At 32.7% G+C, this 27,256-nt stretch overlaps 4 protein-coding genes and 1 long non-coding RNA gene across 13 annotated transcripts in view; 3 read left to right on the top strand and 2 right to left on the bottom strand.

The window, feature by feature from the left end:
• The window catches only part of LOC118446252 (monocarboxylate transporter 9), a 21,882-nt gene extending 5,093 nt beyond the window's left edge, over positions 1–16,789 (bottom strand). The window contains exons 1-8 of one of the 5 annotated variants that reach the window (XM_035876693.2): positions 16,551–16,789; positions 2,647–2,947; positions 2,382–2,525; positions 2,095–2,300; positions 1,776–2,004; positions 1,229–1,683; positions 884–1,112; positions 624–799 (exon numbers count right to left, since the gene is read on the bottom strand). In XM_035876693.2, coding sequence (XP_035732586.1) covers positions 624–799; positions 884–1,112; positions 1,229–1,683; positions 1,776–2,004; positions 2,095–2,300; positions 2,382–2,525; positions 2,647–2,947; positions 16,551–16,649 — 1,839 coding nt within the window. In that variant the 5' untranslated portion in view covers positions 16,650–16,789. Of the gene's footprint in view, positions 1–623; positions 800–883; positions 1,113–1,228; positions 1,684–1,775; positions 2,005–2,094; positions 2,301–2,381; positions 2,526–2,646; positions 2,948–6,111; positions 7,918–10,072; positions 10,100–13,184; positions 13,350–16,550 lie in introns of those variants that run through there. The other 4 variants (XM_035876694.2, XM_035876696.2, XM_085659756.1 and 1 more) reach the window with 4 other exon arrangements.
• Positions 8,121–16,252, top strand: LOC118446264 (uncharacterized). 2 transcript variants are annotated; one of them, XR_004839542.2, is made up of 3 exons: positions 8,121–8,807; positions 15,710–15,943; positions 16,029–16,252. It is a non-coding gene; the product is annotated as an uncharacterized LOC118446264 (long non-coding RNA). The 2 variants fall into 2 exon arrangements; XR_014982646.1 differs by lacking the exon at positions 8,121–8,807 and adding an exon at positions 13,674–15,532.
• Positions 16,790–17,481: 692 nt separating the features above from the next.
• On the bottom strand, positions 17,482–21,644 carry LOC118446260 (heat shock factor 2-binding protein). The gene is made up of 6 exons (XM_035876717.2): positions 21,579–21,644; positions 21,171–21,351; positions 20,513–20,625; positions 20,252–20,356; positions 19,901–20,169; positions 17,482–19,421 (listed from the first exon to the last, which is right to left on the bottom strand). Exons 1-6 carry the CDS (start codon positions 21,642–21,644, stop codon positions 19,100–19,102), a joined length of 1,056 nt encoding a protein of 351 aa, XP_035732610.2. The 3' UTR covers positions 17,482–19,099.
• Positions 20,037–26,178, top strand: LBR (lamin B receptor). 3 transcript variants are annotated; one of them, XM_035876709.2, is made up of 10 exons: positions 22,219–22,368; positions 22,656–22,820; positions 22,910–23,177; positions 23,265–23,545; positions 23,788–24,151; positions 24,252–24,550; positions 24,641–24,894; positions 24,966–25,090; positions 25,167–25,269; positions 26,043–26,178. In XM_035876709.2, exons 2-10 carry the CDS (start codon positions 22,791–22,793, stop codon positions 26,050–26,052), a joined length of 1,734 nt encoding a protein of 577 aa, XP_035732602.1. In that variant the 5' UTR covers positions 22,219–22,368; positions 22,656–22,790; the 3' UTR covers positions 26,053–26,178. The 3 variants fall into 3 exon arrangements, with proteins under 3 accessions (XP_085515886.1, XP_035732602.1, XP_035732600.1); XM_085659760.1 differs by lacking the exons at positions 22,219–22,368; positions 26,043–26,178 and adding an exon at positions 20,037–20,371 and having other exon boundaries at positions 25,167–25,631; XM_035876707.2 differs by lacking the exon at positions 26,043–26,178 and having other exon boundaries at positions 25,167–25,631.
• On the top strand, positions 26,084–27,219 carry PSMG1 (Proteasome assembly chaperone 1). 2 transcript variants are annotated; one of them, XM_035876722.2, is made up of 5 exons: positions 26,084–26,224; positions 26,311–26,390; positions 26,494–26,657; positions 26,746–26,941; positions 27,017–27,219. In XM_035876722.2, the coding sequence occupies exons 1-5, from the start codon at positions 26,127–26,129 to the stop codon at positions 27,202–27,204; spliced, it is 726 nt and encodes a 241-aa protein (XP_035732615.1). In that variant the 5' UTR covers positions 26,084–26,126; the 3' UTR covers positions 27,205–27,219. The 2 variants fall into 2 exon arrangements, with proteins under 2 accessions (XP_035732615.1, XP_035732614.1); XM_035876721.2 differs by having other exon boundaries at positions 26,311–26,405.
• The last annotated feature ends 37 nt before the right edge of the window (positions 27,220–27,256 follow it).

Raw genomic sequence — 27,256 nt, 5'->3', positions numbered from 1 at the left:
TCTTGTTTATAACAATAGCATCAATTTGATTGATAAAACATAAATTAAAAATATGGATGCCATCATCATATCCCTAAGCGCAAAAAAGAACGATACTAGTGTTCTCTAATCTTAAGTGTCGAAAAATACGACGGTCGTTTAAATGTTTTGTCAAACCTATCAGAATTCTCATTTAAATGTTAACTCATTCGAATTATCTTTATTCAATCAATGAAAAATCCTTGAAATTGTTTGAACCTAATGAAGAGAAACTCAGATTGCTAATAATGATTTTAGATAAATGTAAAAAAAGGATGAGTCTCGTCATTCTTATGTGAAAGCGACGAAGGATGATTAATGGACAATCAAAAAATAATATGAGATACCTTGGACTTTTCCAATAAAAGCTTTGAATGTTCTAATGACGATAATAAATCATACGGACATGTTAAACTATACTTTGAAAACTGTTTAAGTGATATATGTATATATATATATATATACATATATCTGAAGTAGGTAGTCCCATATAAATTTTGATTACCATATAAATCTTGAGCCGCTCAAATCATTATTAGTATAATATAAATAATTTTGTAGAAAAAGTCTTAAAATATTACTTGTAATAAAAATTTCATACTTACGTCTAAGATAGCAGCATCTACGAGATATACAAAAGGAACATATAATCCTGCCATACCGAAGACATTACTTATTCCAATAAGAAGAAAAACTGGATCCTTTAGCAGAGATACGTCCATCATTGTGGCTAAAGCTTCTTTAAATGAGTCAGGTAAAATTAAGCAGGGGCACAATGGTTCTGAAATATTTCATTGTAATATTTAAAATTTCGTTCAACCGTTGTCGACATTTGAAAATTAAATACATTTAATTGTCGACTCACGTTGAGGCGCTTTTTCTATATCGATATCTTTTATTTCACCACGTACAGATTTCGGAATTGAAATGACACTTTGACGATAATTAGCAAGAGACTTTTGACTTTGATATTCTGGCAGATTAACCACGCTACCGCTGTAAAATATATCTTTCCTTGATAAAGGACGAATCATTAAAGGCTTCTCCTTCGGTATACGAGATGTACTTGTCGTAAAAGTTATGCTTTCACCGTCCTAAAAAGGAAGAAAAAAATAAAATAAAATCAAAAAAAAAATCGATATCAAATAGTGTTGTAAAAAATCATTGAATAAATAAAAAAAAAAATTGAATAATTGTAAAGTAATATTACCTCAACTTCTGCATTGTTATTACGTGATCCTAATACACTGCTAGTGGAAAGTCTTAAATGTAAACTTTTTCGAATGTCTCCATTTGAATTCAGGGTTGTTCTAGAATTCTTTATAGCGCTTAAACTTGGTTTATATCTTTCACCGGTACTTGTTTTACGGATTCTATCGAAGAATGGTACGGAACCATTTTTAGGCAAACCTTGCACATGTGTAGTAAAAGCTGGTTGCGAAGCGTTCCTTGGAATTATCGGCTTAATAATATCACCTTCGGGTTTCTCTATCGTATCCTTGTCTTTTTCATTTAAATTCTTTTTACTTCTTGATTTGGTAGAAGCGCTTTTTAAATCCATACTACCACTATTACTAGTTGCCCCGCTGGATGAGTGTTCTTGTACTTTTACTTCCGATATAGTTGGTAGGGTCGGCACCGTTGGAACTGGTGTTAAAGGAGTTCCTTTAATATCATGATTATTCAATGAGCTATACATTAAATTATATTACTAAGGATGCACTTTTTAAATATGACAAAAACTCTTAAGATTTTACCAGGCACTAATTGATCTAAATTGAAGCTGGAGTGTACACCCGGATCAATATTAATAGGCATTTTCATTCTTTTCTCCATAGATCCATCAGGTAGTTGCACCATGAAATAAGAACCACCTATACTTCCACGTTCCATTTGAAACCTCTTCTCCTCTGCCATTCTTTGTAACAATGGCTTTACAGAAGAAGTTTTTGGATATTCGAGGGGTCTCATCATTGCTCCAAATACCTACAAATAAGTCTCATTGTCGCAATCAAAAATATTTTAAATAATATATCCTTAAGGAATATAAATAATCCTACGGGTTTCTTTACTTACTGCGCAATTTAAAATAAGGCCTGCTAAGATTAAATTTGCCCCCTTCCAACTGTATGCTTCTAACAGCATGGTGGCAAGAGGAGCAAATGCAAACGTGCCAAACCCTGAGCCACATACCGCAATGCCCGTAGCAAGAGATCTTTTGGTTTCAAAATAATAGCCTACGCAAACTACCGCAGGAAGATATATTAAACCAAAGCCGATACCTGAAAGAAAGCATTAAAAGAATGACACCAGTTAAATATAATAGATACTATTGGTTAATTCATTCGGTGCACATTACGCACCTCCCATCACACCGTAAGTCATCATAAGCATATTTACACTGGTTGAAAATGTCGATAATACAAATGCCGCAGCTCCTAGAAAACTTCCTGCCATACAGACAGCCCGACAACCATATTTGTTAGTCAGAGCACTGACAACAGGTCCTGTAAAAGAGAATAAGAAAAAAAGAAAAAGGAGTAGCAGTGGAAGGAATCAATAGTAGAGAAGGCAGTGCATAATTTATATAGAAGAAATGGAAAATTTAAGTGTAAAAATTTTGCGTACCAGCACTAAGATACATGCCAGAGAGTAAAGAACCGACCCAAGCAGTTTTGCCTTTCCCCTCCCCAAAATATTTAACGAATTCGCCAAGGAAAACGCCAAATGTATATGCGATCCCATCCACTATCATGTTACACATAAACGACGCAAACACAACCACCCAGCCATAGCCACCGTCCGGAGGTGGTGGTATGTCATGATATTCGCAAAGAGATCCTCCTTCGTCCTCCGGGGACGTCTCATCGGCCGCTCCATCTGCTCCTGTTAGTCTCGATTGCTCTTCTACGGAGTACTCGCTCTCCGTCTGGAAAAAAAGAACAAAAAAAAAAAAAAGAAAAAAGAAAAGAAACAAAAATTACGAACCTGTTGATAGATTTATGAATTGATTTTGTAAAGCAAATCATTAATTTAATTATGATTTCTCGACAAAATATATATATATATATGTGTGTGTATATATATATTCGATTATTGAAATTCTTCGTGAATTATAATTTCAAATATATTATTTATATTTAAGGCTATGAAAATTAATTATTTCAGTCTATCCATTTATTTCCTTCCTCCTACTCCCTCCCTGCCCCACATTCGTAATACAAATTTCAATGGTATTACGCGTAAAAAAAAAAAAAAGAAAAAAAAAAGAAAAGAAAAACGCATACGTGCGTTCTTCGATCGACAAAGATAAATTAATCGTCAAACTTATATGTAAGTAATGTTAATGGAAAACTTATGCCACGTCCTTGCTTCGAGCAACGTCAATCCGACTCACCTTAAACGCTTTAAAGATTATTTGATTTCATGGATATTATTCGCGACTTACAAAAGTCACTGAAACACGTTATTCTTCTCAATTGTATCGAATTAATTTATCGTTGGTCGTTAGGAATAAGGAAAAAAAAAAGAAAAAAAAAAAAATAAAAATAAAAAGAAATAAAATGAAAAGTAAGAATAATAAAATGGCGGATTGAAATTGTTTTGCGCGTTTCGAGATGGAGCAAAAGAGGTTTTCCTCGTAGCGAAATAATATCGAGAGAGAGAGAGAGAGAGAGAGAGAGAGAGAGAGAGAGAGAGAGAGAGAGAGAGAGAGAGAAGCATGCTTAAAAAAGAAAAAGCAGATTTGTTTCCCGGAATAATATATAAAGAACGATGAAAAGAAACGAGTCAATTCCTAAGTAAACTCTCGACGTGCGGAATGTAATGCGATAGCCCAGTAGTTACACCTACCAGTTTGCACCACAACGAGATGATCTTAAAATGCAAACGCAAGCAACGAGATATTATAAATGCTTAGCTTTGATTTTATCAATGCCCGCGACTAGATTTACTATTTAACGTTGGATTTAATGATAAAAGCCCGCATACGTTTACATAAAACGTAGAAGAAGAAGAAAAAGAAGAAGAAGAAAATGTTAAATAATACGACTATCCAGCAAAATGAATAAATAATATAGCGGATGACTAAATAAAAAAAGAAATAAAAAAAGAAAGGAAAAAAAAAGAAATAAAAAAAGAAAGGAAAAAAAAAAAAAAGAAAAGAAAATCATTTTCGATCGATTCAAACACGTTATCATCTCGTAATAAAATAGTTATAAGAATTATTTCATTTCATAAATATTATTCCTAGAAATGCGTAACTCTAATATATACGATAATTCAATCTATGTTAATTAACGTTTAACAATAATTACATTGATCTGTTCGCAAGATTGATGTTCTATATAATTGCGAGGAACACTTGCGCGAACATGCGCTAGCTAGTTACGATGCTAAACATTTCGCACGGCATGTTTCATTCTCGATTGCTTATTTATCTTACGAGGCCTCCTATATCTATAATATTTCCGTATAAACAAGGAAACTACGTGTGCGCATACGTGTTTCTAAACGTTTACGCATCATCTTCTGTTATTTAAATTTAGAATTAATAGCATTTCCTTCTAAATTTAGAATGGCTAATCTCTAAAACGTTAAAACTTTCTTCGTTCCCGTGAAATATTCTTTTCTTTTTATTAAATTTAGGATTCCTTCGTCGTCGTCGTCGTCGTCGTCGTTATCGTCATTATCATCGTCATATTTTATTTTTCGTAAATAAAAGATACGAACCCAGTAAAAATATTCTATTTTATTAGATCTATTCTAAATTTAAAATTCGATATGATTTGATTTGATTTGATATTTCGAATAACGATCTAAATCGATATAGAAAATGTAACATACATTTGGAATAGATTTTTAAAATCATTTTGGATCCAAGAGTTTCAAGACAATCACTACACGATTGACTTATAAGAAGAGAGCTTCGAGTAGAAGGTCAGACACAAGTCGATCAGCTGTTTCGCTGTCATTAGAATTGCCAATGTTACGTGACGCCACCTAACGCCGGGGGGCACGAAGCTAACGGGCGACGCTCGCTTTCGACCTTGTTTTGTTTCATACGCGGCTTTCATACGAAGAGACGCGCGGAGTTTCTTTCTCTTTCTCTCTTTCTCTCTGGCAATGCGCGTAAATAAATAAATAAGGACGCGCGCTACAACGATCATTGTCGGATGATAGTAGCCAACGCATGAGAGAACACACATGAAACGTTAATTAATCCTTGAAAGAATTGTCAAGTATATTGGGAATTAATCACATTTTTTTTTTTCTTTTTTTTTTTTTTTTTTTTTTTCTTGACATCGAATAAAATTCTTGAACGACGATATATTATTATTAGTACTACTATTATTATTATTATTATTTTTATTATTATTATTATTCTTATTAATATTAATATTAATATTATTATTATTATTATTATTACTACCGCTACTATTACCATTACCAGTATTACTAATACTACTTTATTCCTCATACAATACAATATACATGGACGCATTCAAAATGCCCGCTCATTTTTTCCACCCTTCTCTATTCTTCTTATATGTATATACATATGTAAAAAAAAAAAAAGAAAAGAAAAAAAAAGAAAAGCATGACACACGTATTGGTGCATGAAGGTAAAAAATAAAAAAAAAATAAAAAAAAAATAAAAGAAAAAGAAAATAACTTCGCTCGTAATATTTTCGTCATACATAATTAAGGAAATAAGCACGAGTATAAAATTTTCAAATGTTAGAGGAAGAGAAAAAAGAAAAGAAGAAAAATAAAAAAAAAAAAAAAGACAGAGGACACTACGATAGGGCCGTCGATAAGGACAAAATTAAAAAAGATTAGATTCGAGCCAGGTATTCGAAGACCGAAAGCATGAAGTGCTACTACTGTCAAGGCTAGTCACGTGTTCCACGGAGATTCTGAATCACAGCGGGGAACAAAGACGTGTTGTATGTAGTCACTGCCATCAGGAGAGAGAGAGAGAGAAAGAGAGAGAGAGAGATCGAGAGAGGGAGAAAAAAAAAAGAAAGATGGTGGTTCTTGGTGTGAAATAATTAATAAAACGGAAAAAGATAATCCCTACTTAATACATACCGTGCTGATTTTTCGCACGCGACGCGAGCCGTACGTGCTGTACTGCGACTTGTTGAGCGACACGCGCGACATTCTAACGACCGCCTTATAGTCACTCTCCTCGCTCCTTCCTCGGCTCCTCTTTTTTAACGTTCAGAGTTCTATTTTCGTAGAGTGCGCGCAGCTGCGCGCGCGCGCCGCGTTAAGAAACGGACAGAAGGAGGAGAATCGGCCGAAAGAATAAAGAATAAAGTATACGACCAGAAAGAGAGAGAGAGAGAGAGAGAGAGAGAGAGAGAGAGAGAGAGAGAGAGAGAGAGAGAGACGTGGACAGACAGACAGAGGGGAAGAGAGGGGAAGAGAAACGAGTATAAACGAGTAGAGATTCAATATACAGAGAGGGAGAAAGAAAGACAGTCAGACAGACAGAGAGAAAGAGAGAGAGAGAAAGACAGGATAGCGAAAACAGGCCGGGAAAGAGAGAATAGAGAGAGAAAGAGAGAGAGCAATGAGAAACAGAAAGGTAAAGAATAGTATTAAGGATAAAGGGGAGGAAGGGAGGAAGGGACAAAAAGAGAGAGAGATAGAAATAGAGAGAGAGAGAGGAGTCCTTCTTCCCTTAGGTTCTCTCTCTCGGGTACACACACACGACAAAACTCGCGCGCGCGTCCGTCGAGAGGAGTATATCACTCGTCGTAATCCGCTGCCATGCTCGTTCTTCGCTCACGCTCATCTGCACTTCTTCTTCCGCACACGGTGCAAGTTACTATCGCACTGACATAGGCACGCTCGAACGAACGAGCGTGCATGCATGCGTACGTGCGTGCGTGCGTGCGTGCGTGCCCCCGCGAAGTCAGTCTACGGTGAGTGAGTGAACGTGTACAAGGGAGAGATGTTGCGGGAGGAGGGGAGACTGAGAGAAAGAGAGAGAGAGAGAGAGAGAGAGAGAGAGAGAGAGAGAGAGAGAGCGAGTGAGTGAGAAGGGCGGAGAGGGGAGAGAGTTAACACTATGAAGCAGCGGACAACGGCGACGGCAGTGACGATGACGGTGAAGGGTGAGGAAGGGAGGTGGGGGGAGGGGGAAATACGTTAGGTAGAAGGAATGACGGAGAGGAAAGAACGTGTGTAGTACGCACGGAAGTTCCAGAGAAAAAGAGACAGAGTGAGAGAAAGAAAGAAAGAGAGAGAGAGAGAGAGAGAGAGAGACATAAAGAAAGAGAAAGAGAGAGAGAAACGATTCCCCCTCTCCATCTATCTGGTGTACTTCGAACTAAAAACTGGTCGTCTCTTCGCGTCCTCTTCATCACTTTTTTGTTTTCTCTACGAAAAGGTCGAAGCACGAACTATGTATGTATATATGCATGTATGCACGAATGCATGCATGCATGCGTGTCGTGCGTGTGTGCGTGCGTGCGTGCGTCATGTATAAATACATGTATATACGTATATGTATATAACTGTGTATGTATATATATGTTAGAAAATCTTCCTTTTTGCGAAAGAAAACAAGGAAAGAAGAGTTAGTGGTCGTTCTATGTATCTTCTATCTCCTCTCTCTCTCTCTCTCTCTATTTCTCTCATTGGAAAGAAAGAGAGAGAGAGAGAAAGAGAGAGAGAGAGAGAGAGAAAGAGAGAGAAAGAGAGAGAGAGAGAGAGACAAAAGAAAAAAGGATATCAGTATTCTACACGTTCGTTATACGAACGATATAATTCCAAGAGAAAAATAAAAATGTACACGCGTTATTCGGCCAGTTCTCGAAGCGACAAACGTACAATCATCATCAACCGCGCTCGTCGACGACGACGACGCCACTGGACTGCACTTAGTGGACATCCAGCATTTACAATACGTCACTGTCGTAAACGCAACGTGAGAGACGCCACTCTTTCTCTCGTTCTCTTTCTCTTTCTCTCTCTCTCTCTCTCTCTCTCTCTTTCTCTGTCTCTCTCTGGCTGTTTGGTTGCGTTTCTTTCTCTTTCTCTTTCTCTTTCTCTCTCTCTCTCTCTCTCTCTCTCTCTCTCTCTCTCTCTCTCTCTCTCTCTCTCTCTCTCTCTCTCTCTCTTTCTGTTTTCATCGAATAGGCTATGACTTCTATTTATACGACATCGCGATCGTGCGTGAGTGACGACGTACGGTACGTCGTTGTCTCTTATGGTTTCATACGCATCGAATACATTTTTCCATTCGAACAAATAAAACGTGAAAATTATTTATGAATTGTTCTTATAGACAGAACTTTAACTCGTTAATTTTTGTTCCTTTCGAATGATAGAGTCTCGATGATTATGGAATAATAGATTTTAAAAATATAGTAATAATAAAAATAAGAATTAGAAAAAAAAGAAAATAAAAGAAAAGAAAAGAGAAAAAGGTGTATTACCTATAGAAAAGCGTACCGAGTAATAACGGATAAGGTCGATTGAGAGATCGATTGCATTCGATATATCTCGTAGGCTCTTTTTCTCGTTTTCGAGAACACGCGCTGATGTTGCATAGCAGTTTTGCAATGATATGTGTATGTGTGTGTGTGTGTCGAGGTTACTTGTACCTTGTCCAATAGTCACGTTTTACAAAGTATCAAGAAAGGCCGCGAGATCTACCGATAAATGTCGTCGATTCACGGGTTAAAAGGTACAAGAAGCGGGAAATTCAAATGTTCCTTCGATCGACGAGGTTATAAGCGGAGTCTTTTCAAGTGACACGCAAAACTTCGAAGGTAATTTAATAAAACATATTTACTATATGCCCTTCTATATATCCTTTTTATCGTCGTTTCATTGTGTTATTCTCATTGAAATAAAATAAGAGAAGCGAGAGCAATGTATGAATATCTTCCGTAAATGCGAGATTTATACATTTCGAACTCTTTTGTTTTAGAGCATTTGAGGAATGTGCAATGAGCTATAAACGAGATACGCCGAGGTCTCGCGTGAATATAACTCGAAAGAGAAAGAGAAAGAAAGAAAAAGAGAGAGAGAGAGAGAGAGAGAGAGAGAGAGAGAGAATGACTCTAAGTTAATTAACATTAATCGGTATGTGAAGTCTTTGCTGACATACATATACATACAAAAAAAAAAAAAAAATAAAAAGAAAAAGAAGAAACGAAATGATAATATTCGTAGAGAATGTTCTTGTTTTTCTTTTTCTCTTTTCCTCTCTTTTTTTTTTTTTTATTTTTTTATTTTTCTTCTTTCTTTTTCTTTTTTTTCTTTTATTTTCTATAATATACTAATATCATAGTCACCATTATGAAAATGATATACAATTTCATTCATCTATCGAATAAAATAATATATATCAGAAGTATCGAAAGTTTACTTTCATCTATTTCAAAGTATTAAATCATAATGTTTTGATATTTTCAATGGTCGAGAATAAAATATATAAATTATAAATCATAAATAATAAATAATAAAATGTCCTACCATCCTACGGAAAAAAGTGAATTCAAAATGGATCATTTATAGATCGTAATAAATGTAAATTATACGCTATCGTCTTTGCCGTTGATCGTAACTTCGCGCTCGTCGTCTATCATCGATAAAGTCATTCTTTCGTTATCGTTTACGGTCATAAGGCATGCGATCTTTGTTTCTACGATTTTGTTTTATTTTCATATTATTTCCTCCTTGTTTCTCATTTTTATCCCGTTCGAAAGGAAAAATTTATATTTTTCTCTTTTTCTTTTTTTCTTCCCCCGCTCTCCCTCCCGCCCCGTCCCCCGGTAGTCGATCTTCCGTACGTTGAAAAAATTTATCGGTAATTTTTTCGTCGAAAACAAACAACGAATCCTCTAGTATGCGATCTATAGTAAGAATAATCAACGAACATTTTAAACTGACACGTAGCAACTCCATTGTTTATACGTAGCAATCGTAGATAATAAACATTATCGTATCGCGAATCTTAATCGTAGATGAATTAAATGGAAAAAAAAAGAAAAAGAAATATCGAGATAATTTATTAGAAACGAATACTTACGGGCTGCATCATTTTTTTTATGAATAATTCAAGAGAGAGAGATAGAAATATAAAGAGAAAGACAGAGAGAGAAAGAGAGAGAGAGAGAGAGAAGAGAAAAAAGAGAAAAAAAAAAGGAAAAAAAAGAAAAAGAAATGGACTTATTAAAACGACAAGTCCCTTGGGATTTTTACTAGCTACTATTTAATAGCGGAAAGGACAAAATCGTATCAACTGTTTGATCACGCGAAGCACTATGAAAACGACGCTGGCGCGATTCTACCACGATGTTTCTCGTATATGCTCGATATGATGACGGTTATGAATTAATTAGATAATAACTCGCGACAATTAGAGAGACTGGCTAGGCGCACGCGAAAGCATCTGCTTCTCATCTCTCGCGGAAAAATTCGTTGATTGAACGAACGAGCAAGCTTCACCAATGGCGCTTACGAGAAAGACAAAGACGAAGAAACAGATAGATAGCTAGATATATATATATATATATACATATATACAAATATATATACATACATATATATATATATATATATATAGAGAGAGAGAGAGAGAGAAAAAATAAGAGTAAATCGAGTTGAGGTCATATCGAACTATCTAGGACCTCCCATCATTTTTACTATGTCGGGAACAACGATATTGTTTTCGACGACTTTAGACTCCTCCCGTTGTCCCAGTTTATTATTTAGGATCGCGATACTTACAATTAGAAGAAGAAATGCATAAACGATAAACGGTTTGCCATCTTGCCTGAGCGGTGGACTCGCGCACGCTTTCCAAAGGAAGAGCAACGTACCCCGTAGTTGCGTTCGATGAATCACACATTTGTTCTCTACGGTCCACCATTGTCCGACTTTTCCAAGATATAATTATATCGCGTTCAATGCATTTTTTTCACTCCCGTTCTTTATTCCCCCAAATGATTTTGTCTCTCGTAATTATGCATACGTGCTGATATGCAGATAGTTCTCTTCTTCTTTTTTTTTTTTCTTTTTCCTTTCTTTTCTTTTCTTTCGATAAAAATCGATAAAACATCGGAATCGATATAAGGGATAACATAGATAGTTGAATAAGTACAAGGCTAAGTTCAAAGAAGAAATTTTTATGTCACCGAGTTAAAAGTCTACGGGATAAAGGTTGAAAAATTTTCAAAATGATAAAGATATATGATTATTTGAGATCATCGAGGATTTTTTCTCTCTTCTGTTTTTCTTTTTTTTTTTTTTTTTTTTTTTTTTTTGGAATTAACATTTAACATTTCGAATATGTCATATATGGGGAACGAATTAATATTGTTAATTTTTTTTTAATTTTGTTCTTTGCAAAAACTTTCAAAAATTTCGTATAATTTCAAAAATAAAAAAAAATATATTTATATATGAAAATGATTAAATGAAGTATACGTAATATATATACATATACATATATATATATATGTGTGTGTGTGTATATGTATATATAAATAAAAAAATTTCATATAGAAAATTTTCCCATTGAAAAGATGACAAAGACTTTGGAAACTTTTATGGAACTTTTAGGGAACTTTGTACGTATTAAAAGATTTTAGGAAAGATGATTCAAAGATCGTTAGATTAATAGTAAATGATAATTGTAATCGATTCATCCTGTTAAAAATCTTGCTCAATGAACTTTACTTAAACGGAAGATAATTTATAAGGAAACTTTTTGTTAAAGTTCCATCGATTTATCGATTAATATTAATCAATTTATTTTATTTTATTTTATTTTATTTTTCTTCTTTTTTTTTTCTTTTTTTTTTTTTTTTACAACGATTCTTCGTTTTTCTTTTTATTTCCCCTAGGGAAAATAAAATCTACGTAACTTTTTCGGTAATCCACGATCGAGCTCTCGTAGTTAGAGAAAAAGATAAGGATAGAGGAAGAGAGAGAGAGAGAGAGAGAGAGAGAGAGAGAGAGAGAAAAAGAGAGATTTGTTCGACATCGATATAGAACGATAACGAGGCTAATAAACACTCAAAAGATAAGACACCTCGTATGGCGCAAAGTAGATCTCGATCTCGGATTCGTCACGAGCAATGTTATAAATTACCACGTGATAAAAGGTAAACTGGAGAGATTACCGACGGTTAAATATCGACGAACGAACTCTCATAGTATTCGTTTCATCTCTTGAATCATTTTTATTTTCTCTATTTTTTTTTTCTTTTTTTTTTCTTTTTTTCTTTTTGATCTTCCTCTTCTTCAAAATTCCTCCGAAACGTTTTCGAATAACGACGAGGAGCAAAAAAAAAAAAGAGCAAATAGAGATGTCTTCAACATATACGAAATAATTTGTTAATAATGAAATTGGACGACACTTGGAATCATTTTTTTATTATTTCCTCATATTGTCGCGTGCGGCCATCCATCCGTGCAGAACTCGCTCGCTCTCTCTCTCTCTCTCTCTCTCTCTCTCTCTCTCTCTCTCTCTCTCTCTCTCTCTCTCTCTCTCTCGCTCTCTCGTTGGGATACTATTGTTCTCCAATCGCCGTCAATTTGTTTTATTTTCTTTTGAAAAATTATTTTTTCAAAGGAAAAACAATGATTTTTCTTTCGTTTAATAATACTCCGAAGAAGAATTCCCTCTTTCTGTCATTTTTTTTACCCTCCCTCTTCTCACCTCCCTTTTTTTTCTTTTTTGCTTCATTTTTTCCTTTTTTATTTTCTTTATTTCTTCATTCTTTTTTTTCCCATTCAACGTATACGCCCACAGCACGATCGATTCCATTATCATTTCCTTTCGTCCGTCCGTCTAAAAATTCGACGAGTCACGAGATTTCGCGTTCCCGGGCTAACAAATTTGACGCAGACTAGTTATTCCGTCGGTATGAAAGAGAAAAAGAAAGGAGAAGAAAAAGAAAAGAAGAGAAAAAATGGCCGGGAGAGGAGGAGGGGGAGGGTAGGGAAAACAACAAGAGAAACAAAAGACCAGAGCAATTTCATTTGATGAAAAACGAAGGAAAAAGGAGGAACCCGCATAAGATAAAAAAGAAAAAAACACGAAATACGAAAAAAAGAAAAAAAAAAAAGAAGAAATAGAAATGGAATATCACGAAATAGAAAATAATAATAAAGGTGAAATAATATTATCTTACCTTGCTTTTTGGTGACATGATGATATTGAGAAGAACGAACGATTACCACGAACAACCGATTATTTAGCGAGCGAGATCGATTCGTAACTTTACGTAACTTACGTAAAAGAGGGGAAAAAAAAAAGAGAAAAGGAAAAAGAAAAAGAAAAAGAAAAGGAAAAAGGAGAAAATGAAATAGAGAGGGGAGGAAGGAAAAAAGAGAGAAAAAGAAATCAAACTAGATATATGCAAAATAGAGAACCGACCGATTGCACCCCGCGCGCGCGCGCGCGTGCCGCTCTGAAAAAACAATGCGTGACTTGAAGAAGAAACTAGACCGCGAATGAAAATGGAATTGAGAAAGAGAAAGAGAAAGAGAAAGAGAAAGAGAAAGAGAAAGAGAAAGAGGAAGAGACAGAGACTAAGAGAGAGAGAGGGGGAGAGAGGGAGTGAGAGAGAGAGAGAGAGGGAGAGAGAGGGAGAAAGAGTGAGAAAGAGAGAGAGGGAAGGAAAGAGAGAGAAAGAAAGAAAAAGTTAGATATAGAAAGAAAAAGAAAAAGAAAATAAAGAAGTGTAAAAGAGAGACAGAGGACGTGCCACCTGACTGGACAACGTCCAGCTGCTCAACGTGGAAAGAGCGATACGAAAATGCGCGCCTCTTCACCACCGATCATCGACTTATCGCAAAGCTTGGACGTGGACTCTCGTCCGATTTTCCTTCCCTCTCCCAACCTCACCCTCGTCCCCACCCTGCTCCCCCTCTTCTTCTCTCCCCCACCCCTCTCTTCTCCTTCCTTATCCCAACAAATGCGACTGCCATCTCTCTTTATCTCTGTCTCCATTATTAATCTTAACGCGTTAAATGTTCATAACGTACCCAGTATGCAACTAGCAAAATTAATTCGCAATTTTTAATAATAATTATTCAACGTTCGTTTAACTTTTCCTTTCCGTTCTTTTTTTTTCTTCCTCTTTTTTATTTCTTTCATGGCTTATTTTGACGTTAAGTAAAAATAAATGAAAGAAATTGAGAGCGAAAGAAAGAGAAGTTTTAAAAAAATTTTTATCCAATATCTGTGACATTCATATGCATCGTCCATTTCGAGATTGGCCGTGGATCTCTTCGGTCGTCATCGTGTCGTTGCGTTGCGCTTTGTGCCACCGCCCCCTATCGTGTCTCCAAGCTTCCCCCTCTTCTTTCTTTTTTTTCTTCTCCCACCATCACAACCACCACCACTGACGACACCACCACCACCGACACCATCGTCATCATCATCATCCTTCTTCTCTCCCTTCCTTTCCTCAAACGAATGCACGATTTATGCGCACCGTGAAAGACTAAGCGCACATTGGGACGCGGCGTAAAGTGGTGCCAGGGTATAAAACAAAGGAAACGTAACATATAAAAAATATGAGGAATATCGTGAAAAGCTATTCCCTTTTCGCATTATTTTTAAAGTATAGTCAGTAAGTACGAAATAGAAGAAAAAAAAGGTTTTAGTGCAAAACAAAATGATTTAACTGCGCTGATTCTTGATTTGATCTAATTCTCATGTATTTACGCTTATATATTTAATATGTATACGTATGTATATATATATATATGTATATATATGTATGTTTAATTAGAATTCAATAGAGCCTTATGTCAAGATCAATTTTTCCCAGTCTATTCTGTATTTACATGTACGTATATAGAAAATTAAAACAATATACATATGGATATGCGTAAGACAAAATGCAATGCTCGTATATCGTGATTATTTACATTGCATTTTAATCTGTATGCTTTTTTAATTCGTCAATATAGAAAAAATAAAGAATAGATTTGTCTAAAAGGAGAATGATACGTTTCCATCGATGAACAAGTACGATATCTATTCGTGAATAATATTAAAACAAAAAACCTTATGATATTTGATCGATTCTTTTTTGCTCCTACATACTTCTCTATTTTTTTCCCCCTTCCCCCTCTCTTTTACAAAAAAAGATTCCATAAATCCTGATCGAATTCAAGCTGTACGCGAGTTATTTTTCGTGAAAACTTCATGCCGATCAAAGGGAATGAAAAACATCGTTCAAAAACTTCAAAGAGAAAAACGATGGGCGGTTGTCTTTGGCGCGAAAAAAAACTTTTTTTTGACGAATTCTCATGACGCTGTTGTAACAACATTATAGCTTAAAATTTGTGTTATTCGTTTGTCTCTTTAATGCATTTCTTCGTTGAATCAGAAAAGAAATAAACATTGTTATTTCCTGCGTGACCTTTATCGTCTAAAACCAAGGATATTTTGGAAATACGAGAATTTTACTTTGAATGTATTAAATTAGGAATAACTCGACATATACAAGCTGAGTCAATAGTCATGGTAAATATTTATCATCAATTGCTCATATCAAATATGAAGAATTCTTTCATCTTCATATAAAGAATTTCTTTTCTTTGAAGTAATAAATGTATGATTGATATAAATGATCAATGATTTTTAATATCGTATAAACGTTATACTTTTTTCTTCTTTCTTTTCTTTTCTTTTATTTTACAGGAAGCTTTTGGATATTACGTAATACAAAAAAAAAAAAGGAAAAAGGAAAAAAAAAAAGAGAAAAATTGTTCCGCTCTTGTTGGGATAAATCGATTTTGAAATCGTAACCAGAGTACATTTTACTCTGCGATCGATGGATAATAGCGACACGAGTCACGTTTCGTGGAAAACCTTTACGATGTGAACACGAAATTAGCAAGGAGAAGGAAGGTCGAAACGATTCTGAAAGTCGAGGTAAGGACGACAGGAACATTAACAATAAACTTGACACTATTGAGTCAAGTTCGCGATTAGTTTGATATAACTATATTGATTTTAGTAAACAGAAATACATTGTATTATGAGGCAAATGGAAAAGTTTACAATAACAGAAGTTATGATTATAATATTCCAAAAAAGAAGGATATACACGATGCGGGATTTTAAATCCTACGTCTCTTCATTGCAAAGACATTATCAGAGATATCATTGGTCGAAAAGACACTAGGATTTCTAGTGATTTATAATAATATTTCAAAAATTTTATAATAATTTAATCTCCAATACAACTAATAGGTTATATTTAAATGTTGTTATTATTGTTGTTAAAAACAAAAAAGTATATATATATATATATATATATATTTCTCCTTTTTTTTCCTTCTTTATAATCTAGGTATATGCGCGTAGAATATATTTCAAAGGTCATCTCCATGGCATTAAAGTGAAACATGAATCATAACGTTAAGGTATTATCGTACGACAGTATTTTTCAAGATCACAGGTGTCCGTGCTCGACGATTAAAAGAATTATGAGAGAGTATAACGTAGAATATAATCGAATATAATCATTTATACTCACAATGTTGTTCCCGATGATATTGCTCTTGGGATTAATCTGCAGGCCATCGTCATCACCAATCTGCTCACCGATTTGTTCTCGGCTACTGGCAGGACCCATTTCGGCGCCGCGGCGCTTTCCTTACCCGGCTTGTGTTCTTCCAAGCAGAGACCTCCTCCGACTCCTTTCGGGGCCCTTCTTCGAACTATCCCGAAACTCTCCTTATAAATTCTTCATCGTCGATATGATCCCACACCGTGATCCTATAAGAGCGATCCTTCGTAGCTCGTACACTTTCTTAATTCCCTCTTCCTCTTATCTTCTACACTTCTACACTTCCTCTTATCCCTCCGATTTACGTCTTAGGGACATCAGCGAGCTCGATTACTCACTGATTAACTCGCGAGCGTAGTTTTTTTCTTCTTTTTTCTTTTTTTTTTTTTTTTTCTTTCTTTTTTCTCAAGATATCGACACCGCAAGGACCACCGAAAGGAGACGTTTTTTTTAATCACGCACGAGACTCGGACGAGTCCACAGGACCCTAATTACTTCGAGTCACGTCGGAATTACGTTCCCTTGTGTGTACGTGTGTGTACGTGTTCTCGTCCTGCGAGAAGCGTCGAGAGGACGGAAAGATGGAAAAAAAAGGATCCTCCTCGAGGAAAAGGAAAGTTCTCGGAGGCGACCCCGCCGCGGGTGGGTAGCGCCGCGGCGCCCCGGGATCAATAAAACGACCGCCCGGCCGTCGCCTGCCGTAGCTCCTGCCTGGCCTGCCTTTCGCGAGCTCTCCCGAATCCTCGACGCCCGACGTCGCGACGCTCACCTCTCACCCCCACCACTTTCAAATTTGCGACGCCGGCGCCGAGAGCACGCGCTATCTCGATACCTATACGCCCTCTATACCTATTTCTTCTCTCTCTCTCTCTCTCTCTCTCTTCTGCTAAGGGTCCTTCTTCTCGCTGATCGATTACAGGCCAGGCAAACTCGCTTTTACTCCCTATTCCTTTAACGTGCATAATTTTGCTATTTGGAAATGACCAGAACACATAAACAATTATGAAGGACTATATTCTTTCTTTTTTCTTTTGTATTTTCCTCTCCACAAATGTTTCTATCATTTCTTTTATCATTCTCTTAAATTTTCTTTATTTGATTTGATTTTTGATTTTTAATTATTTATCCGTTAGAAATGATACGCGTTTATTTCTATTTATCAGTCCCCTGAACATAATTCATATTTGTTTAAACTCATATCGGTTTTATATCATAATTCTCTTTTCGTTCCGGAGTCAATCTTTGATATTATACTATCAACAACAAACTTGATTTTTCTAAAATCTTTCAAAAGACTCTTATATCATATCTGGATCAAGAGGTCGAAGTGGAAGAGAGTACTCTCTCTCTCTCTCTTCCCTCTCTCTCTCTCTCTCTCTTTCTCTCTCTCTCTCTCTCTCTCTCTCTCTCTCTCTCTCTCTATTTCTCTTTCTTTCTCTTTTTCTCATAAAGTGGTCTGCTTGCTAAACACATGAGCGCACGCGCGCATTTATACTTCGTTAAAGTACAACTTATGTTAGCACAGAGACGAGTTATTTAATGAAGCAAAATTGCTCTGTGAAGATGCCTGTATATTCGAAAGAACGATTTTGAGTTGTGGAACCTACCTCCGCTATTCATTTACGCCTTTACTAAAAGCTTTTTAATATGGTCCATTGCACCCTCTTTATCTTCTTTACTGTTCACGTTGAGTTCATTGAATAGAACACAGGTACATATTAAACATGGCGATGCATATCGATTCGATGCTTACAGATTTTTATTTATCGTCGTCTCTTTTCTAATCCTATTTTAAACAATGCAATTCGATGAAATTGTTAAAAGTACTTAAACTTCATTTCAATTTTAAATTACGACACTTTGATATTTCATAATTTAAACGTTATTGAGTAATGCATAGCAAAATGTATGATAAATATGAACATTTATATATTATATATATATATGCGTATTTGATAATGTGGTCGTAAGAGAGATAGTTCGTTAGATAGAAATTTACGTTATACCAACTGGTGGTATTATTTGCGCAGTACATTATATGTATTTTACTGCAACGCGCTGCTGATATGAGAATCTAGTTCTACATAGGCCCACATATATACGAGAAATACGTACGTACATACATACATACCGTAAAGCAAAGAAGAATTTGAGGCACGTTCGATAACAGTGCAGATCCAACCGCTTCCTTTGACGAAGCGAGATATTACGTATGCATATATATTTCTATAAGATGAAAGAGAACAGTGAATCAGACTGTTTGTCAGAGTACGATTTTTTCCTTGTATTAACTTTTAAACGTCAAGAGAAAGGTCGTTGTACTATTTCCAAACGAATTCGAATTATTATTACCGTTTGTATGATAAATATTGATCATTATAAAAGATATTTAAAAAGGCGATGTAAATGAAGATTAATTCTATTTTTTAGTAGATTTTTCTTTTCTTGCTTTTTTTCTTTTTCCTTTCTCTTTCTTTTTTTTTTTTTCTTTTTTTTATTTCTTTTATTTTTTTTTTTTATTGAATCACTTTGAATCTTAAAGACTCTTGCAATTGTTTAATAACTTCTTTCGCAATCGAACACGTTTCGTTCTGTCCATTGACAACAATATTTTTAATATTCCTAATAGAAATCGACGTGGTTAGGTCCTCGATATATTTCGGATCTTTAAGATCGTAGGTAATTGATTGGAGAATGCGCAAGCATAACAGCTGCAATTCTTCCGATAAAGTATCCTCTTCCAAACAGCGACTGAGAACTCCAGCCACGCGAAACTCGAACAAACAGCTTAAACCGGTATTGTTCATGCTCACGTTATACAATATCATCAGCATCAATCTATAAAGAAGAATTGATTAAAAAAAAAAAAAAACGAGAAAACGAAAAAGAAAACAAACCAAAAAAAAATTAAATCCTTCAAATCGTTCTATATACGAATTAAATTTAAACTCAATAATTTCTCATCGTCATTTATAAAGACAATAATTATGTTCTATTTATGAAAATAAATTGATAATTATTTTCAATAAATTAATTAATTAATTAAATATTATTCCAATAAATTTAATAGAAACCTAACAGAATCCTTAACATATTAGAAATTATTTCATTTTGCGATAATATTATGAATGTAACTTGCTTTAATCATCGACTGTATCTCTATTCTAAGAAATTGTCTAATGTCTATTTTTAAGAATATAAACGTCTATTCGTAAAAATTCGATAGATATGTATGTAAAAATAAAACGATACAGAAACAACGATACGAGCGAGTAACAATTCTCAAAGAAAATTATTAATATTAGATTATAGTTTACCTCATTAACGAATGCGTTCCCGATGCTATCGATAAGAAATTAGGCATAAATTTGATGATTTTCTCAACGAGATCCCTCCCATTCTGACTGGTAATAAGAAACTCTCTGCCCTTCGGCGTCGATGATATATTCGTGACAATACCCAATAATCCTAACACGAACTGATACTCGACGTTGTTCGTAGGCGGTATACTCGTCTCGTATGTGCTTATAAATGCCACGAAACTTCCGCTCACTATCGACAGGAACTCTCTTACTTTATTCTGGAGCTATACAAAGTGTTCTCTTATAATCGTACGAAGTCAAACGCGATAACTTATAGTAAAGAAAATATAATCATTAATAGCTTACACCTGATACCCAAATATCAACGATTTCTGGAAATCGAGACGCACGCCACGCTAAATTTCCCAATACTGCGCCTAAACTCGCGCAAAAATTGCTTTGGTTTAATATCTGCATAAAACGAAGGTAAGTTTGCATATAATTAATTCAAATGAGATCTTAATTTTTAATTTTGGGAAAAAAGGGAGATATATATATATAGATATACATATAGATGAATTCGTTGAAAATATGTTATAATTATTAAATAAAGAAATTGTGCAGTACTTGGATCTTAAGGGTTTGCGTTTCCTCGATTGCTTTTTCTAATTCGGTAGCCTGAATGTGTAATTGTTCTTCCATTTGTTCATATTTGTATTGTAGCCCTGGTTCCCTCTCATCTAGAACATGATATATATATATATATATATATATATATATATATATATATCTCATATGAATATACAATGTGTTTACGCAATTACTAACATATTTTTGCATACAATTTATTTACCATATAATAAATAATAAATTATAATTAATATATAATCATTATTGCTTACGATTAAATTGATAAATAAAAAAAAAAAATTATAAATTTACTATATGATAAATGCAAGTAGTAATCTCTCAGCATAACATGCAATTATTACACATATGTGTATAGTGTACAATTTAATGCATTATGTGTGTTTGTGTGTATAAATTTATTATATATTGTAAATATGTTCAGTAATATACGTGTATAAATGCGATAATGATTATCGTAATATATACATATATATATATATATATATATATAGTATACATATATATATATATATACATACATATTACGATAATTATATATATATATATACATACTTGTATAATATAATGTAATAAAGAGAAGTTGTATTGTGGGAGGAAAGAGAGATATATAAATAAAACAAATAATTCTGCGAACCTTTTCTACTATTTAAATAAGATTGAACAACCGAATGAAGAAAGTCATGTATTTTTTCTCCTTCAATTTCTATAGTACGCAATCCAGATTCCAATTCGGGATCTGTCAAAAGTTTTGGAGCACTCTTCACAAATTTTTGAAGTTTATCCTCGATAGATTTTAAAATATTTTCCAAAGATATCTATAATGGATAATGAAAATTGTCAAAAGTATTTTTTTAAACTGGCGTATAAAAAAAAAGAATTATTTGTCGACATAATTATAAACAGGATTTACAACAAAAATATATTTCTATTTGCGAACAAAAAATTTGTTATTTTTTTCCTTCAAAAATTATAAATTGCAAAGAGAAAAAGGAAAAAAATTATATATATATATATATATGTGTGTATATATGTATCTATATACCAAAAATTCGTTTTCACTGAGAGACTCACGAGTCGCAGATTCGATCATAAATTTATTCATTTCCATCATCTAATTAATAATCTTATTATCAGTGCCTTTTGATCCAAAATTAATCGATTATTTTAATAAAATTTAAAGCATACCAACGAATGTCCACATTTTTAATTTTTTACTTAACATTAAGATTAAATTCGCGTGTATATATATATATATATCTTTATTATATTTAATCTCAAAATATAAAAATAAGGTTATAAAATAATAAGATGCCAAATAAGAAATCGTTTTAAATCTATTATGTACGGTAATGTTCACTCTAATAGATGATAGGTGCGTTCGACATATATATGAGTTAGATTTAATTTAAATCTGACCAATCAGCAACAATAATGTTAATGTCGTCTATGACATAGTTTTAATAACTTATCCATTAATCATCAACAATAATTCTATTAAATAATTAAAAATATTTATTATTCGTTGCTTGATAAATATTTTTATTGAATATAATATTTGAAAATTCTTTGATTTTTATTGGCTGCTTCGTACATTACTCCATTAGAATCCGTAAAAGATGATACATTTGTGAACGCACAGCTAACGGACATTGGACTTCGCGTGGTGTTTATTATATATTTTTCAGAATACTCAGCGTGTGGTTTTCGCGTTTCAGTGTTATGATGCAAAAAGATAGTTTTAATTATAACCTTGTGATTTACAAAAGAATTATTATTTTTACAACGTCGTGGATTCGATGATAAAATTATTACTATTTCAATAAGAAATATATGTAAGTTATTAAAATATCATCGGTTCATTCTTAAAGCCGTTAAACATCGATTCAAGTTTTGCCGCTTAATTCAATTTTGATATTCCTTACAATTTGGAAACTCAATATCTTGTTGTAATCAAAATATTATTACAATATTTCATTAATTTTTCTTTCCATTATCAATTGTTTCATTTATTTTCTTCATAATAAAAGACGTTATATTAATAGATGTGAATATTATGTAAGACAATGCTTACTAGTGGAACACAGTTTCTTCTGATTGATTATAAATAAATTTTTAATAGGACAAAAGAGGTACCTGCCTTATATATAAATATTATTATAAAAAATTATAAACCTGGAATAAAAGTGATACATACATATATATATATAGACATATACATTGGATACGCATATACGAATTATAAAAAGCAAAAATCATGGAACATAATGTAAATAATAGTGAAATGGTGAGTATTTACTAAAAGTAAAATAATATTAATGCTTGAATAATAATAATAATAATATAAAATTAATAAATTCTCTTATTATTATGCAGTTAGAAAGAACTTCTAGAAATGCAGTTCGAATGAGTACTAGAGTAAGAAGAAAAAGTCCATCCCGATATTCTCCTAGCAGAAAATCATCTACTGGTCGTTCTTCTAGAAGATCACCTGCAAGATCACCTGCAAGATCACCGGCAAGATCACCTGCTAGATCACCAGCACGATCACCTGCAAGATCTCCAAATGCTAATAAAAGGAAACTTCCATTTCGCAATACAAAATATGCCAAAGTATCTATTCCCAGAATAGAGTTTCCAACTGGTAATTATATTTATTATCATTATAATTTTGTATGATTATAATGAACTTATATTGAATGTTAAAATCTAATCGAGATTTGTGTTATAGAAAAAATTAATAATGAGCAAAATACTATCGTAACAAGAAACTCTACTTTTAATGATAATCAAACTGATACAATGCCACTTCATTATCGGTTGAAAGAACTTGAAGCTGTGTCACGAAGATCGATACGTATGTCTAGCACACCAAAAATGGAATCGTTGCATAAATTCACAGCATTTACCAGAAATTTTGATAGAGCTGTTTCTTTACCAGTGGAACGAAAATCTCTATTACATGATATAACTGATGGAAAGGAGAGAGGCTTTTCTGTACAGAGAGAACAAGTACTTATCATATTATACATTCTTTAAATATATGTTTACAGAATGTCCTTAATTTATATGAATAAATTTTAATAATATGCTGTATAAGTAAAGATTTAAAAATATTAATATTTATGCGTAGGCTTAAAAATACTTGTCCAAACATTTATAGCATATTATTAAAATTTAATTTTTTTTTTTTTTTTTATATTACAAAAGTATATATTATGTGTCATAAATCGTGTAAATTTACAATATTTTAGGATTTGATTAATAAACCAATAGAATTTGAAGGAAACACGGAATCAGAATTAATAATAGAAAAACATAAAAATAAAATAAATTTAGTTAATGAACCTCAGGAATGGGGAGGATGGTTCGGAACTTATATTCTTTTGTTTGTCTTACCTCTAACTATAATTGCACCACAATTACTTTGCTCAAAAGACATGTATAAATTGGCGTATCCAGAAATACCAATTGACCTACAGTTATACATCAATGCTTATTCATTTTTTGGATACCTGTCATTTTTACTTTTACTGACTATTTTTTCTTTTATTCCAATTGGGAGGTGCATCTACGGACAACAAAGTAAAATTGGTAGATTACAGTATCGTATGAATGGTATGATAATTGCATTTTTTACACATCTTTATTATCTTTGCTATATTTATGTTAAAAAGAAATTAATTATATTGCCTTTTAATTTCTCATTTCTTTTTAGGATTTTTATGTGCTGCATTATCACTGGCCATACTCTGCATATGTGTATATAAAAAATTAAAACTTCATGACTTTATTTTAGAAAATTCTTTACAATTGAGTACTAGTGGATGGATTCTTGGAACAATTATAGCTATATTCTTATATATTAAAGCAAATAAAGCACCTGTTGCATGTCTTAATATATGCGCATCAACTAATAGTATTATATATAATTTCTGGCAAGGCAGAGAAATTAATCCCAGACTTGGCTTTTTGGACATAAAAATAATTTTATTACGTGCTTCAGTGATTGGATTAGTAATTATAATTTTTTTTTTCTTTTCTTAATATTTTTTATATATAATAAATAATTATTTCTTCTATTAATTATATTCTTATATTTTGCAGATTATTGTAAATTTATCTGTTATAATTAAATCATTAGAAAACAGTAGTAGTTTGGACCTGAAGGATATTAATTTAGCAGAATTATTAGTATCCTCTTTACAAATATTTTATAGTATGGATATGTTAATGTACGAATCAACTGTTTTGACATCCTTTGAAATTATGTACGAAGGTACTGGATATATGCTGTGCGTCGGTCATTTACTCTATCCTTTTCTACCAACTATTTTATCTAGATACATGTTGTTTAGAAGGTAATTCATAAATGCTATCTTGATATAATAACGATACATACAAAATATTTTTAACATTCTTATCTTTACAGAACACAAATAAACTATTTCTTCACAATACCTATCCTAAGTTTTATTATTGGATACATTATATACAGAATTAGTAATTCTCAAAAGGATGAATTTAGAAAAAATCCATTATCTTCTGCATTAGATCGTATGTCAACTAGCTATATATCTATAAAGATATGAGAGGATACAAGTGTTTTACACATAAGTTTTTTATTTTACAGATTTAACAACGATTTCAACATCACGTGGAAAAAAATTAATAGTATCTGGTCTTTGGGGATATGTAAGACATCCCAATTATTTGGGTGATATTATAATGCAATGGTCTGTATCTTGTTTGAGTATGACAAATGAAATTTTACCTTATTATGCTCCATTATGTTGCACTATAGTGTTAATGCATCGTGCAATACGAGACAATAGACGTTGTAAATTGCGTTATGGTTATGCCTGGGAACAATATTGCTCGAGAGTAAAATATATGATTATAGATCGCGTATTTTAAATATTTTTTTATTGTAACATATGAAAAATAATTTATAGTACTAAAATTTATTAGTATGTTTCATTTTGAGATCTCAAGAGAGTTTTGCATGACATCTATATACAATGTTTGTTATTGTATAAAACAAATCTTTATAATAATCTTATATTTTATAGTATATATATTAAACTTAAGAAAAATACATGTATATATATATGATATGTATATGTATATGTATAGATATTAAGTAGTTACAGAAAAGCTGTAATCAAAAAAGTTGGAATCTCACAAAAATCATATCGCATTTAAGTTTATTAATTATATTACATTGACATAAGCTTGAAGGTTATTAATACAATGTTATTTCAAGCTTATTATGAACAAAAAATTTTAAAATATTTGAATAAAATTTGTAGAAATTAGTTATAATAGATGAATGTGATGTAGATTTATGTAATGGTACATAACGTGTCATATTACAACACAATAAGGAATTTTATACTTTTTTATATTAGAGACGTGTGTATAATGGTCTTTAATAAATAATTTTTAATAAAACTCAAGAGAAGTATCATGTGACTTGAATGTAGTAAACATGCATATGTATGTGTAGCAAATGGTGAAATACTCCACATGAATTGCGAGTCATTGTATGAAGACGGTATTTTCGAGTGAACAAATTATTAAACGTTAAAAAATGGCTACTTATTTTGGAGAGGTTGTATTCCCATCATCTCGAGCATTTTGGGATGAAAATGAGGGAGAGGAATTAACTGATGAATTGGAAGAAGAAATGTAAGTTATTTATCTTGTCAATAACATAACCTTAAAAAAATTTTTTCTTTTTTGTTTTTCATTTATAAACTCAATTTTACTTTCAGGCAAATTAATATTAATTGGCTAAAGGATAAACCTGTATCTATGAAGAAGCTTATAATAGTAGAAGGAGAAATAATAATTGGTACTGACATGAAAAGTGTATATTAATATTTTTCATATTATTGAATATGAAATTATTCTAGTGTGATATTCCATCATTCTTTTATATGGAATCTTTATTTCAGATTTCTTAAAAGAGGGTTTATGTCATGATGCTAAAGAAATATGTAATATACAAGATGAGTGTAATAAGGAACTTGCCGTAATATATCAAGTTAATGAAGATCTTTATGTCTGTATTATAGCACGCAATTTCGATACAAAACTTGCAGGTGAATTTGTAATAAAGGTTAGTGTTCAATTATTTTTATACAATATTAATAAAGGTTAGTGTCAAATTATTTTTATACAATATTAAATGTTATTGGTTTCTTTAGATAAGCGACATTTTGTCCATTTCAAAAAGTATATATTTAATAACTTGGAGACACGTATCACAATATAAAAGTGCAAACATACCAAATGTACCTTCTTTTCTACGATGCTTATATACAAAGAATGCAAGTGATCTGTGCAAGTCACACAAAGAAATCTTAGAAAAGCCAAATATTATATATGGAGTTGCGGCAGGAAGTTAGTAACTAATTTTATTACAAATAAAAAATTAATATTACAATTAATAATAACAAAATATGTATTTATTTTTAGTTTTATCTTTTGCTCAAATGATGGAATACCAGTCTGTTCTTTATGTTTTATATACAGACAATTTCATGTTAGATTCCTTAGCTGCAGAACCCCTTATCGAAATATTCGCAGAAATAAGTAATCAAGATCTACACAATATTACATTTATTGGGAAGAGCTTTTTTAATAAAGGAAATCTTTACATATAAAATATTGATTTATCATTTTCACTTTCTCAAAGGAATTCCCATAAATCGTTTA

This window comes from Vespa mandarinia, chromosome 10 (assembly GCF_050613455.1).
Source record: "Vespa mandarinia isolate Hongniang chromosome 10, ASM5061345v1, whole genome shotgun sequence".
NCBI classification, from domain to species: Eukaryota; Metazoa; Arthropoda; class Insecta; order Hymenoptera; family Vespidae; genus Vespa; species Vespa mandarinia.
Note: the sequence above shows the minus strand (reverse complement) of the source record. Positions and strands in the feature narration are given on the sequence as shown.

Bases quoted from the DNA above. Each gene is read 5' to 3' on its own strand.
- LOC118446260 (XM_035876717.2), bottom strand. From the start codon at position 21,644: ATGGAAATGAATAAATTTATGATCGAATCTGCGACTCGTGAGTCTCTC. The intron at 20,357-20,512 runs GTACTGCACAAT...CGTTTTATGCAG, and splicing joins CGCAAACCCTTAAGATCCAA to ATATTAAACCAAAGCAATTT. The intron at 20,170-20,251 runs GTAAGCTATTAA...CACTTTGTATAG, and splicing joins TTGATATTTGGGTATCAGGT to CTCCAGAATAAAGTAAGAGA.
- LBR (XM_085659760.1), top strand. From the start codon at position 22,791: ATGGAACATAATGTAAATAATAGTGAAATG. The intron at 22,821-22,909 runs GTGAGTATTTAC...ATTATTATGCAG, and splicing joins ATGTAAATAATAGTGAAATG to TTAGAAAGAACTTCTAGAAA. The intron at 23,178-23,264 runs GTAATTATATTT...TTTGTGTTATAG, and splicing joins CAGAATAGAGTTTCCAACTG to AAAAAATTAATAATGAGCAA.
- PSMG1 (XM_035876721.2), top strand. From the start codon at position 26,127: ATGGCTACTTATTTTGGAGAGGTTGTATTCCCATCATCTCGAGCATTT. The intron at 26,225-26,310 runs GTAAGTTATTTA...TTTTACTTTCAG, and splicing joins GATGAATTGGAAGAAGAAAT to GCAAATTAATATTAATTGGC. The intron at 26,406-26,493 runs GTGTATATTAAT...TCTTTATTTCAG, and splicing joins AATTGGTACTGACATGAAAA to ATTTCTTAAAAGAGGGTTTA.